The sequence below is a fragment of the Neopelma chrysocephalum genome, unplaced genomic scaffold (assembly GCF_003984885.1).
Source record: "Neopelma chrysocephalum unplaced genomic scaffold, ASM398488v2 Primary Assembly neopelma1_97, whole genome shotgun sequence".
Lineage (NCBI taxonomy): Eukaryota > Metazoa > Chordata > Aves > Passeriformes > Pipridae > Neopelma > Neopelma chrysocephalum.
In genome coordinates, this window is record NW_020897760.1 from 6526538 (window position 1) to 6541266 (window position 14729).

Sequence of the window (14729 nt, forward strand, 5' to 3'; positions counted from 1 at the left end):
CTCAGTGAGACACTTCTGGGTGTGTACTGTTATAATAAATACACACGTTTCACTGAAGAGATTAAAAGCTCTTGGCACTAATAAGGGAAATGATCAAGGTAGCGTTTATTGCTTAATGACACTTGTGTGCTGCGTCTGCTCATAAAGTACCACCTTGCCCTTCAGTAAAAATTGCAACAGACCATTTTAGAGATAAGTATGGGTGGGTACAGAGAGCGAGTTTCTTGCACAAGGACATGTCGCGAAGCGTAGTGTGGGAACTCAACATATTTTTTTTTCCAGTGAATTAATAATAATGTACTCCAGACAGACTAGGGCTTGTCAAATCCATGTACCCCAGCTTTCCTCATCTTGGGGGACAGGATGAGAAATAAGGCTAGTTTCAGAGCTGCAAAAAGACTATGTAACTATAATAGACAGTGCAGTGACAATTGCTTGATAAAATGTGAGTGAGTCACACTCTCAACACAGACCTCTGTGTAAATTGTGCAGTCTAGCCCAAAATGCCTGGCTGGAGTTTGCTGACTTGAGTTCATTCCTTGATTTATTCCTTGGTGGTTTGTTTGTCGTCTATCTTCTGTTTGGTTTTTTATAGATTAACAACAGTAGATACGTCTAGCTAGCTTCATAGTGGTATGGAAACATAAGCAGCCATACCTGCTCATATACCAAATAATCACAGAGATTTTGTGGTCCACAGCCTTTTATAGTCATAGGAGAATGAAAATGATTTTGTTTTTAATATAGCTTCCAAATTAGTCAAGCAGAAAGTAAAAAATGGAGTATCTAAGTATCTCATCTCTCCTTGGGGTACTTGAGAGAGCCTGGTAGATAAAGAGATAAAGAGAAAACAAATTAATCAGATGACTGGAATGAATCATTGGAAGGTCAACAAAGGCTGGTCAAAAGGAGTTAATCGGAACTTGTCCTGAAATAGACTTCTGTGTGGCAATCCCTAACTTAACCAGACTAATTGTCACTAAAAAGGACTCAATGTAATCATATTGTTGATTTAATTCCTAATGTACACTGTTGCCTTTGTCTGCAGTATCTAGGGAATTACCTTTTGTCTTCAAGTATCTTCCTTTCAAATGATTCTTCAGCATAGCCTAACTACGACCACAGCACTGAACTTTATTAATGGTTATACTTGAAAGGCATATGTTGGAATAAGTCTAACAAGATTTTGTTATAATACCACTTTTCCCTTGATTTGTAATTTCTTTTTAATCCTATGTATACTTTCCCTAGAAGCTTTGACAAAAAGGCAATAGTAAGTATACTTGCTATGACTGTAAGCTAGTGATGAATATGCTGTTATACAATGTTAATAGCTGGGATGTATATAAAAAAATTTGGAACATAGAGCTGTGAGAATTTGAGACTTGCAGATGCCAAATCATGTAATCTTTCATAAAATGCTCAATTTCATGAGGAACATTTGGTTTGGGTTTTGATTTTTTTTTCCTTATTATAGGACTGTTCTAAAGTATTACTACTCTAATAGTTACTTAATTCCTTTGAGAATCAGCCTAAAAGTACTAATAGTCACTTTGCACTCATTTGTTCTTGTGCTTAAATTTGGTTTTAACCTGAATAGGTTTTTTACCTCATCTCTTAATTTTAATGGTTCTACAGGAAGAGATGAACCTCATAATTTAGGCTAAAGTTGAATGCTAATTAATCTAAATAAACACATCTGTGTGTTCAATCCACTTGTTTGTACTGCAATATTGACTTTGTAATGTAAGGCAGGGCAGACCAGGGAGTGAGGTATGGTTTCTATTCATGTGCAGTTCCACAAACACTGATAGACCTTGGAGGCATGTGAAAAAGACTGCGATAAGAATTCAGAATTTTGATCTGAAGCTTTCAATATCAAAATTCAAATACATGTGTCCTTTATGAAACAGCTGAATTGTATCTACAGCCAAGAAAGAACTTATTTAGGTAAAAGATAAAAAGATGTTATCACCGCTTTTCTAATCTTCATAAATTCCTGAAACTTTCTCAGGGTTACAGGTGTCTTGGAGAAGTTCTTATCCTTACCTTCTTAGGTATTCTAGGGAACGTCCATAGGAATTACCATGGAGAGCAGACAGATCATAACATGAAAGCAATTGAAACCAAAATGTATTGGTTCTTCAGTCCTAAAGTTTGCAGTTGGCAATCTGCCATCACTATGAAAATTACATCATTTCTGAAATGAGGCTAGGGAACAACTACAAGAAGTTTCAGGAAGTTTGCAGGGTTCATGAGAAACAGCTCTTTCATTGCTTGTGATGACGTGACACTGTGAGCGGGGTCCTTTTTCAGGGGAGATTTGTTTAACTGAAGTTTTTTTATTTCAGGCAGTGAGGGAATCCATGCTAGAAGGCCACTTGTTTACTAATGCTGTCAACTGACTCTAGTTACTACTATGAAAAGCACTGTGGAAACTATTTTGCAAGCAGTGTAGGTAGACTATTGCTGCAAGATGCAGTCTGCTTTAAGGGCACTTGTTATACACGGAATACTCTACTGTAACCAGTGTGCTTAATTTCCTAATGATGAGAAGATGCAGAGGTCATAAAGTTTCACTGACTCCTCAGTCTTGGAATATAGTAAGAAAACGGGTGTAGCACTAAAAAGTGAAGTGAAATAGAAATGTGGCTGTGGATATGACTACATGTGTTAAGTGGAGTTTCTAACACTGGCTGGGTTAAGTGTGGCAGGTCACATGCAACTACTGTCTAATGAGCACAGTGTGCTCAAAACCAGAGGACTTAGCAACTCCACAAAACACTCCTTGGCTACTGAACCTGTGACCCTGCAGCTCACATTGGACAATGTTATTTTAATGACTAAATATGGCAAAAAGTGAAAGCTGTTCAAATAATTAAATTAAAAATGTCAAGATATCTTTTTTAAACTCTCTACTGATATTGGGAGGATGAAGGCTCACTCAGAGAGGTTAGTATGCCTGTAATGCTCATCAAATTTTCCTCTATTTAAAAATCTGAGGCTGTAGAAGTTCTTTTCTAAACTGTTTTTCAGAATGCCTGAGCAAATAAATATAGCAACTTCATGGTTTTTCCAGATGAAAATATAGTAATATTGTGGAAGTGATGTGCTGATCCTCAGATTCCTTTGTTTAGAATTAGAAAATAAATTCTTACACAAAATGTTAATAGTGTGACTGCGTACATAAATACAAAGGCAATAATGATATTGCATGTGAGCACTGAGAACGCTTTCTCTGTGGTTAGCTTTCCAAGACCAAACTGAAGAGAATAATTTTCTCTCCTGGACTGGCCACTCGTGAGAATGGTGTCACAGGGAAGGCCAGGTCAGTGGAGTCATATCTCTGAACAGCAGAACTGTCAGTTTGACTCATGGCTTTCTAAACGGGGAAATTTGCACAGTTTCTTCAGAAATGTGCAAACGTTTTCATTTAAATATTGTTCTTCTGCTTTCATTATTCTGTCACATAAAATCAATGCATACAAAAATATTTTGAGTTTGGGGAAAGTTTCACAATTTCAAAATACGACCAGAATAAAAATCCAACAAAATCTAAAGTCACAGGTGGCTATTTGCCTGTATCGTTATCATCTTGATCCTCAGATTAACTAAATTCATGTTAGTTCCATTGTCTTCAGCAGCTATACATCTTCTTATGAGTTGAAAATTTAATTCAATACTTTAAATTTAAAATAGCTCTAGAATTTTAAAATTGCTCTGTAGTTGTGTAGTCCTTTGAAGTTCTTGTTACTGAAACATTCACTTTTTGGCCATTCTTTATGCCTTTCAACTGTCTCAAAGATTTGTAATAAGTGCTGCTAATACATAAGGTATTATGAATTAACATGATACATAATATACGCATATAAGGAAAAATACTAAAAAATGTTTAAGTTCAAAAGCACTGAGAATTTTGGTAAAAGGAATAGGTTTACTTACCTGTGAGCGAACAGGTGGTATTACATGGAGCAGCTAAAAACTAATTGTGTTAAGAACTTGTAGCCTTCCACTACATAGATCTGTTCTCTAAATATTTTGGAGTAAGGGATGTATGCTGTACAAACCCCGTGCAGCAAGTGTTTTGTTTAGTCGATAGTTTGGGTTGAAGCCCAGTCTGACATGACACACAAATTCTGTGCAGAAAGATTTTATGGTATTTTCTTTAGTGGATAGTTTGGGCAGAAACCCAAACTGGGTCAGCAAAAAGCCAATGCCAGCCAAGCCTGGTTTTATTTTTTCCCCTGTTTTTCTATAATTTGTATTGTTCCTATCATCTCTATGTAAAGCTTGGAAAGGTTCTTTTTGGCTACAAGAATTCCCCTGGCTCAGGCACCCGCAGCTTTTAGAAACCAGAACAGAATGCTGTAAACACAAAAGCACTAAAACCAGTTGTCACTGCTCTGTTTTTTGTCCCCAGGTCTTTCACAGGGCTAAGCAGCTGCTGATGTGTGGCACATGAGGCCTCTGAAAGGGTGCAGGAGGGGGTGCTGAGGGATTTTGGGGAGGCAACGCTCAGGTGGGGCTTCAGTGCCTGTGCATTCCTCCTGTTCTGCTGATGGTGTGTGACACCTCTCTGAGCTGGTTGCACTGTTCTGGTTGCACTGGTTGCATAAAGAGCCATCTCAAATATAATCACAAGCTTTAGCACTGCTGGAAGAGATCCTTGCTTCCCATGGTGTCTCACATGCTGTTAGTGGTGGAAGGAGCCAGTGGAGGAAGCGCAGCAGAGCTGAGCAGGGCCTGGGGCACCAATGGGTGATGTGTTACAGGGGGGAGACAGGGTGGGTGATAAGATAGTAGGCTGGGCTGGGGAAAAGTCCTGCACTGTGGTCTGGAGAGGAGGAAGATGTTGGGAGGCAGCAAGGCAGAGGTGAGAACCCTAGAGCCCCCATTCAGTCACAGGGCCACAGCCATCTCCACAGTTATACTGTTCATTGTGAGTCTAGAACAATACCTCGACCTCCAGCCTGGTGGAGCTGTCTTAGCCTGTGTCACTCCCCTGACAACTCCTAGCATGCTCCAAAGACCCCATGTACTGCACCAAGACTGTTCAAACATGACTAGTCCCTCACCGATTCACTCTTGGAATCTTCTTTGCTGCCGCTGCAAAGTTGAATGTTACCTTCATCCCTGACACCATTAAAAAATAATTTTGACATAGCTTTTTTTCTTAAGTTTGGAACTTTCCTAATATGCTACGTTTCTTTAGTTCTATAACATCATTGCTACATATACACTGAGAAGCAAACTTAGAGTTAACTCACACATCTCTAGCTGTTTGCTGGCTGTGTCTTGCTGAAAAGAACCTAGAAGTCTGAGTATAAATCATTGTCATCTGCAAGGGCATTCTTGTTGCACAAAGTAAATAGATTCATAGGAGATGCTTTCATTTGCAGATGTTAGAATCAGATCAATCCTACAGTGAAAGTGCAGCTCCAGAATTACTTCAGCCAAGGTAATTTAGTTTTGCTACAGCCCTATTTCCTTATATGTTTTGGCATAAGCATTTTGCATAACAGCTTGACAGTGAAACTGCCAGAAAACTGATAATATAAAATAATGGTTTTCTACTAGCTTAGCTCCCAGAGTTGAGTCACCATAGATCAGATCATGGTAGCACCAACTCACATTTAAAATGTTTTGGTACTGCACTAGAGACACAATTAATGCTAGTGATTACAAGAGAAATAATTGTAGTCCTTCCTTCCATCTGAAGAGTAAAAGGAAAAATAATAAAGCATTGTGTTTTGTAATACCTTCAGTCTCTTTCCTGGCTGGACACATGAACTGATTTGACTCACAGAATCAGAAAAATTATGATCTCTTCCAGTTGTTCTATTTTCTTTAATTACTCAACTATCCCATTTGGTTTTCGTCACTATCCAGTGTCACTTTTAGAAACAATAAGCAATAAATGGAGAGTTTACTGTTTCTTTTAAGTGTAGTAACAGAAATACTTAGTAAAATAACAGAATAATTTCAGAATAGAAAAACATACCTTCCTTAGTTCAATAACAAATTAATTGTCCCTGTTTTCTTGTTGATGCGGAGACCAAGAAACAACTCCTGCTATCCTAAAAGAAGCTGCCTGCAGAAGAGGTGACTCTCTTAAGCCTACTTATGATGTCAGATGGTGCTTGGTAATTGTAACTAGACAACCTAGAGATCAGTAATAAGATGCAAATTTTCAACAGTCACTGCAAAGCAGAACATTAGATGTAAATATTATTATTATTTTATAATGCTTGAGATTATTCACAATGGCAAAATATCTTTACGAGGCAGATGCTATTACTCAGACACTTGTTTAAGCTGGAAGTTTAAAACCTCTAGAACTGGTCTGGGCTGTTTCCTTTGCAGAAACAGCTTTATTGGCACCTCTCATGTAACTTAATCTCAGATGAAAGAAAAAAAATTCTAGTCATGCATCTTTGCATCCTGTCTACGCATCTAATGAAACCTGTGCTGTTTGACAAAGGTACTATATACAAATAAAAAAGTTTCACAATTTATGGGCAAATCAGTCAAAATGTTGTAAAAGGCAGATTGTAATAACAACTTCTCTTGTGGAAAGCTTCATGATGAATACTGAAATCCTGGAAATGTAATTTAGTAGTAGTTTATTTTAATCAGGAAGACATGGCACTTTGTGCCATGGTCTAGTAACCACGGTGGTAGTGGATAAAGGGTTGGACTTGATGATCTCAGAGGTCCCTTCCAACCCGGCTGATTCTATGATTATATGATTCTAAGTATGAAAGGCTTAGTCCTGAGGTAACAAGGTTCAAAAAGTTAGTGAATTAGAATTGTAATGCCCTATGGCATCCCAGCTCTCTGTTGAAAATATAGTGTTGGTCTAGGCTTTATTAGTACCTCTTTTTCCTCACAGCTTACTGTCACTCTTCTCTAAATGGCAGTAACTTGTTCAATCTTGGGCAACCTGAATCCCATCAATTAAAGAGGAAGGACAAATCATTAGGAATCTTTTCTTTGTACCATCCTGGAGAGGTTAAGGCCTGATTATACTTTGCTATCTTTCCTCCGCTCAGTTTTCCCCTACACTTTGGGAAATGTTCCAGTCTGTCTTTCTGTGCCTGCTCATAGGTGGGTACAATTTGTTCCTTTTGCATAACTGCTTCTGTGGAATGCTCCTTGACCTCTGATGGTTTGCTTTACCCATACAGATGAGCTCATATCAGTTTATTTTTCAAGGGATTATGAAGTCCAGCTGCATTTGAAGTTGTTTGTTGTATCAGGTTCCTATACTGATGACTGATGTATGTATTGACATAGTAAATGCCATTCCTCTTGGCGTGGTCAAGTTTCTTGGTCAAATTAATTCTTTGTCTAACTCTGCTTTTGAAAAATCTCTAGCGTGAATGTATCATAGCATGCCCTGTTCACAAGCAACTCTTTTAATGGCTTAATTTCTGCCAAAATTACTTATTCTGGCTTTAATTGTTATTTGTGCTAGTATATCTCTGCTAAGACCAGGTGTGCTTCATTAGAGTAAACAGAAATAGATCTAATTAATTTCTTCTTCCTGTAGCCACACTGTAATGACAAAGTAGAAAAAAGAGGAAAGAATCAATCATAACTAAACCCCCAAACTATCAATATATTATCAGCAAGCTTTTTCCATATGTGTTGAGATTATTAAATAGCAGCACAAAGTCAGAATTAACTGCAGGACTCTGAAAGGTCACAAAGTGACACATCTGCAGCACAATATCATGACAGAAGGGTGAACTGCTCAGAAAAATAAAATGGAAGTTCTTTAAATTTTCAGAAAATTAATTTTTCTAGACAACTCATTATGCATTTTTCAATTTGTGTTACAAGGTTTCATGGAAGAAAATTTAACTGCTGAAGGAGAGCAGTATGAAGAATATTCAATTCTTTTTATGAAATAGAAACTTAATGCATGTCCTGATTTTTTTCTTTTTTTAATAAGCGTGGATTTTTAAAATTTTTGCTCTGTCAGAAGTATATCTTACTGGGCTTTTTGGTGTGTTTTTTGGGTTTTTTTCTGTTTGTTTTCTTGATTTGGGTTTTTTCCTTTTTCTTGTTTTCCCCATGAACATCTAAAAGTAGGAGCTGGGTACTACTGTATTGTGCATTACCAGAAACTTTTATTCTCTTTACTTACATCTGTGACAGTATAATCCCAATAATAGCCTTAACAGAAGTAGCTCATGTCTGTAGCATTCTCAATTATTGACTCTTTGCTCAAGAAAAAATAAATTAAAAAATGTATTGCGGAAACCACTGAGCAGGGGATCTCACAAGCCATTCCTATAGGGACTCTAAAAACATTTACAGGCCAAAGCTATATGTGGGATATGGAAAATCCATACTAGTTAATTTAATGGGAAATAGGCATTTGTATCCTTTGGGAAAATTGAAGAATTGTAGCTTATGGGTTTATCTAGGTATCCTCTCAATCTTTTTGTGTTGTTTTGCTGAATATTGTATGGCATGCTATACAATTGCTGAGAGAGCATTCTATTTCTGTGCTTGTTAAATTCACGCCAAAATATGTAGCCTACTGTGCAGTCAAACCACAAGGGACTTGATAATTTGAAATTCCTTTTGCTGATATGCTCTCCCATCAGTACAGTCTTTGCCAAAAGGAAATCACAAAAAAGTCAAAAATATCTGACAGTTGTATTACCTAAACATTTGCTGGCACGAGAAATCTAATTTTACCTAACGTACCTGGCCATGGGTGAGTGTACTTGCATTCTTAAGAAATGGCAGGTGATGTGGTAGTGTACAGGTACCAGAGAGAAGAATGTTTCTGCAAAGTTTAGAAGAACAGTTAGCTTCAAATTCTCCTCACGTTTCTCAGTACGCTCCCATATTGCTTTGTCCACCTTAATGTTTGTTATCAGAGACCTTGTGACAGAGGTTATGAGTTCTGCTTTGAATAGACCTCAGAAAGATACAATTTATCATGATTGTGTATCTAGAAACAAGCAGGTGAACTGTAGCATTGCTTGGAAAAACCGTGGAGTTCAGAATTTGGGTCAGTCATAAAATCTGGCAGGGCAGGAGGAGGGAGTTGCAACCTAGATGGGATATCTTAAGACCAGTCTATGCAAATACAAGGTGATTAGGAACCTTATCTTCTCAGATCCCACCTTTTGTATTCATGTGATCAAATTGGCTGTGCAAGGGCAACAAGGCTCAAGTACTGATGCAGTGTTAACAGGAGACCAAATTTGGGAGTTAATACTCCGGTTGCTGGAGTCTTCTATTACTGATGACAGAAGCTTTTAAACTGCAATACAGCTTGTTTCTCTTTCCTTCATAAGTGACTGAGATCGAAAAGAAAGTCATAATGAAGGAGTCAAAGTTGTTTCACTGTAAAAATGGAATCAGATAAACACATACTGATTTAAAAATTTTTAGAAATGCATTTGTATTCTTTTAATTAAACAAGTTAGTTCACATCTTGTACTGTTAAAAAGAACATAAGCTGAAAACTCTCTTATCCTCAGATATGAATTCATGGAGAAGATTTTTGACACTGCTTTCCTACAATACACATCTTCAATAGTCAGGATATACAGATACTTCCCTCTCAGTCTACTCTGAGCTTGCCTTTCAGTGCCAGAATTTCCATTTCTCATTTCCTTCTTTTATCATCACATCCCAGAATGAATGGTGAGAAGCTGACTGCACAAAAAAGGTCAGGAATTTATTATTAATACTAAAAGCACTTTCTTTATGTTTGCAAGTTTAGTAATGCAGAGGAATAGATCTTGAATATTGTTACATATGTGGCAGCTCGGAATTCCTGGGGTACTGGTTCATTAAGGAAAGGACAACATGGCTATTCTTCAGGTGATAGACAAATCCACTTCGTTACAGTCTGTAGTCTTATCTTTTCAGTAAACTACAGCACATCCTTATGGTTATAGAAATAACATGACACAATATTGAGCTGTGTCAGTCAAAGATGTGAGGAGGAACTGAGGCCCTACCATTCCACATATGCCTTTTCCTTTCAGATGGGTTGTAGATCATTAGAATTGTATATAATGAGAATACACAAATAATACACCATAAAAGTGTGAATCTTTAATAATAAGAAACACTGCTCTGCTGGGCATAAGAGTCTAAAAAGATGACTTGTAAACAAATGTATTGCAAACTCAGAGCACACAAACTGGACTCCCTTCAGATGGAACTGATTTGCTCCCGGACACTTCATGTCTTTCAACTACAGTTGGGCTTTTTGGTCCCAGGACTAGACTAGAATGTATCTGTAGTAAAACCACTGTAGATATCTCGTCTACAGGACCATTTGAACAGATCCACTCCTACCTCGCATGTTATTGCAGTCAAAGCTGCCTCCTACCCACATTGGCACTAGAGTTGCTCCCTGCAGCAGATGAATCCCCTTCTCACAGCAGTCTCCCAGTCTGTACAATTTCTCATTTAATGTCTCCCTCTGGCTGCCTCAGGCTGTACCCTAGGAGTTTTTCCACTCTGAGCATGTCCAGTTACTCTCAGGATGAAGAGCTCCCCTTTCCCAGGCAAATAGGCAGCTGTTCTTCATCCAGTCACAGGACTTTTCAATATGCCTCTCCTAGAGACTGCATAGAAACTTATAATGTACACTGGTGTTCTTCAGAGACAATGGGCGTTGCACCTGAGAATGAGATAACTGAAACAATTCAGTGTCTGTACACCCTGTGGTTTCTGAGAAACCTAAAAACTTAAAGAAAGAAAATAGTTCTACTGCTGGTTAGACATGTGGTTTCCTGTCAGGTGAAAGGTGAACTCACAGATTTCAGGGTTTACTGCCCTGGAAGCACTGGTAGCTTTTTGGCAGTGGATGAAGTTTACGAGCATGGTCAGCAGATATTGCAGTGTTGAGAGGGGAAGCCTGATTTTGCATGCACCTGTTTCCAGGCATGGCGGGAATGGGAATAATGAAGCACTCTTTGTAAAAACATTATGGAATGAAGAGGGTGTTGGGATCTGTACAGCTGTCTTCCAAAATATGGCATTACTACAAACTAGCTTGGCAACACCCTGGAGCAGAGCAGTGGGAAGCAATGAGTAACACCTCTGCCTATAAAGAAAGGGACTGGAAAATAGTCAGCCTAAAAGGTTGACTACAAGCTTCCATAGAATAACATTATATCAGAGGAACTTATTGGGCAACCTGGGTATTTCACTGTATCTGAGGAAATGAGTGAGCAGCTGAGAAGAGCACATCTGAAGAAACAGAGGAGCACATAGTTGGATCCTCTAACACAATGGACCAAACTGTAGTGCTTAAGTTATATGCCTCTTCTGTGAAGTTCAGCTCTGATGCTGGTGTGAAGTGACTAATCAAAAGTGGGACTGGTATAGGCACTTTAATTTGAATCAAGAGCAAGGAAATAAATAAAGTCAGGAGACTCCATTGGGTCTTTTCAACTCACTTGCATCCTCATCCTCAATGACTCTCTGTGTTAGATGCTATAATAACATTCTCATTATCTTTTCTACTGGAACAAATGGAATCGTTGATGAAGATACACTTTTCCTTTCTAATTTAGTGCTTGAAATTTCAGAATTAAAATGCTTTAAAGCCAATGGTAGAGGCAGTGGCATGGCTCCATAGAACACATGCTGACAATGGCGAAGTGGTGAACTGTTAAAACCGACACAGATACTCAGAGTTTTTCACATTAAAGTGCTGTCACATGAAGGGTAATTTCCTGCTTTTCAAATTACTAGTCAGATAGTGTCTCCTTTATCAGTGGGTGTGTCTCTTAATATGGAGAGGTTGAACAACTCTTTCTCTGTCAATGATAACCATATGCAACTATGTTCAAAACTGATCCTGAAAACTACCTGGTCTATAGACATTTCATGCTCCCCATTGTCTGGCTGCCAGTATCCCTGAAGAATATCAGTGAACATTATAAGAACTGTAGCAAATTTTGCTGAAAATGGAACCAGGATAGAAAAACGTACTGGGGTTTCTCGTAACTATATAGTGTAAAATACGATAAATACTTCCCAGTAAATTTATACACAAATATTTTGATAAAACTTGGCGAGGCATGTTCTTAGCCAGGAGCATTGAAGGTAACTGAAAAATAGGTATGAGGTTTTTGGACTGCTGTGTTAAATCTGAAAGTATTTGAAGTAAAAGTTTTCCTGTTAGCTAGACTTAGTTGCATTACAGTCATGTCATTCTAGAAGCTGCTTTGTGACTAAAGATTCCTACTAAGAGGGAAAGGGAGCACATTAAAAAAAAAGTGGGAGAAATCAAATACTCTGTCATGCCTACAGCTATTCAATTCAGTAGCTGTATTTTAGCTCTTTGAGTAACTACTTATGTGTGTGTCTCTAGAACAGGTAATTTAGGGATCTTAACTGTTCTATAGGTACAGTACAAACTGAAAATAAAATATTATCTACCCGGAAAACTTACTATCTGAGCAAGCAAGCTAGAGAGAACTTGAGCAGGGGGAAGGTAGAGGTGGATCATGAATGCTTAGGAGCAGGGATGAAATTCTACTGGGAGGGGAATCTGCTCAGAGGGGGTGAGAGTAGAGGAGAAGAAGAAACACTGAATTGAGTGGACAAGACAGACTGGAGGGCAGGGGGAATGATCCCAGAACCCAGAGATTAGAGGGGAGAAGGTGAACAGGAATTCAGCTAAACAACTCTAATCAGCAAAAGGGCAAGAGAGCGTAAATGTGAAAAGCGATTAAGCGCTGAGGGATTTGTGAACTCTGGCATATTCCTGTGTTCCACATGAACTTTTCCTGATATCCAACTGAAACCTCTCCTGACTCAACTTCATAACGTTTCCTTGAGTCCTGTCACTCGTTACAAGAGTGAAGAGATCAGTATCGGTCCCTCTGCTTCCCCTCATAATGATGTTAGACTGCAATGAGGTCCCCTGTCAGTCTCTTCTCTAGGCTGAACCTGTGACTCTGTTTATTCTCTGAAATCTTTATTATTTTCATTAAGTGAAATAATAAAGGCCCAAGGATAAGGAAGCATATTAAGGCATGTCACTGGAGACTATTGATGGCTATTTTTGTAGTCTATCTGTTTAAACCCCCACATCACTTAAACCCTGCAAGTCTTTTCCTCATTGTCGATCTGCAGGTTTTGGATTACTTAACTTTTTATTTCATATAAATCATGCAAAAACATCTCAGAATAATATGCTGAAGGCCAAGCCAGAGCAACACCTTATAAGGCATTTCATACCAGTTTCAACATGTGTCTCAGAAAACATCTGTGAGCACACGGAGTGCTTTCCGCTGATCATCATAGTACGTGAGTCAAGCCTGCAGTGCCTAGGGAGAGGAGTTACTTCTTAAAATGTGTGTGAAACTAAAACAGATTTGAGAGAAACTGTTCCCTAAAAATGGAATTATTTCTCTGTCACTGTGAAGATCATTTAACTAATATCTCTCAGCAAAAAAAAAAAACCACAGAAAATTCAAACTGATGTTTAAACATTAACAATATCTCTTCAGATATTTTACTATGTTACCTGCCTAGGAAAATATTTCTTCTTATTTAAAAAGGAAGGAATGAAGAGATGTCTTTTGCCTAAAACTGAGGGTTTCATTTAAACAAGCTGAACCCAAATAATGTTTAGTTCTGTAATAAAAACTTTAGGTTTAGGTAACCAAAACTGAAATGTTACTGACTTGAATTTTCTGCTTTTAATCGCAGGCAAACCATTGGTTAAACTTTCTAATTTACAAGTGGCTTTCCCCCTCCCTCACCCTGGTGCACTATATGTATGGCACTCAAATAGGTTAATTTTTTAAAAAGGCACAAATAACCTATGCCCTTAAGGTGCCTGCAAATGAGGTGCTTGATTCAGCCATTAGTGTGGGGTCAGCTGCACAATTCAGACTTCAGTGAGTACATCCTTAAAATATGTGAAGAATTTGGAACTGGAATTTAGGTTTGGGTCCCTTTCAAATTCACCATTTTTCAGAAAAGAGAGGAAGGAGTCATGCACTTCAGGCTGAAAAGAATCCTTCAGAAGTTAACATTAGTCTTTTTCCAATTATTTCCTCAATTAGTTTTAGACCAGACTGTTTCATAGTCTTTTGAGTTTCTTTATGGTTTCTGGTAAAAGCACAATGTATCTGAAGTGTGATATCATCGGTGACATGCTGAGAATAATGCAGTGAGCACAGGGTTAAGAGAGGCTCCTTTCTGCTGTGTTAAGAACTGTTCCCAGCAGAAACCATGGGAATCTGATATGATTACCAGGGTGCTTTCTGCAGAACTGTGTCATTATTGTTAACAGATTTTGCAGTAAAGAATACTTCTGGTGAGTCCCAGAAAAAGACAGACTAGGCATAGGGCTGAAACTTTGACTAGTAATTGTTACCAGCTCCTTCCTACCATTGCCTCCCACACCAACCACTAAAAGCTAAACTTCTTTGTGGGAGCTCAGGGCTGCAATTCCAAGAAATATTTTTTATTATTTTTTTCAGAAACCAGCTGATACATTTTTGTAAATTTTAACAACTACTATTTCAACCAGCCATGTGTTCAAGCTGTTGTTAATTCTTTCAGAATGATCTTCCTGTGAAAGTGGCTCATGAATGTTGCTGGTTAAAAAAATAGTAGGAATTAGACTATTTATAGCTCTAGTGACTAAGCATATAGACTGCAATAGTCATACAGGAGAGGAATCTCATGATGTGAGACCATCTGGTAGTCTGTGAAGGAGG

General features: G+C 38.2%; 1 protein-coding gene across 4 annotated transcripts in view; it reads right to left on the bottom strand.

Annotated features, from left to right (window-relative positions):
- Window positions 1–14729, bottom strand: part of F3 (coagulation factor III, tissue factor) — a 54228-nt gene that overhangs the window by 22987 nt on the left and 16512 nt on the right. For 3 of the 4 annotated variants that reach the window (XM_027694266.1, XM_027694267.1, XM_027694268.1), the window contains one exon: window positions 9557–9684. In XM_027694266.1, coding sequence (XP_027550067.1) covers window positions 9557–9638 — 82 coding nt within the window. In that variant the 5' untranslated portion in view covers window positions 9639–9684. The remainder of the gene's footprint in view (window positions 1–9556; window positions 9685–14729) is intronic. The other variant, XM_027694269.1, reaches the window with a different exon arrangement.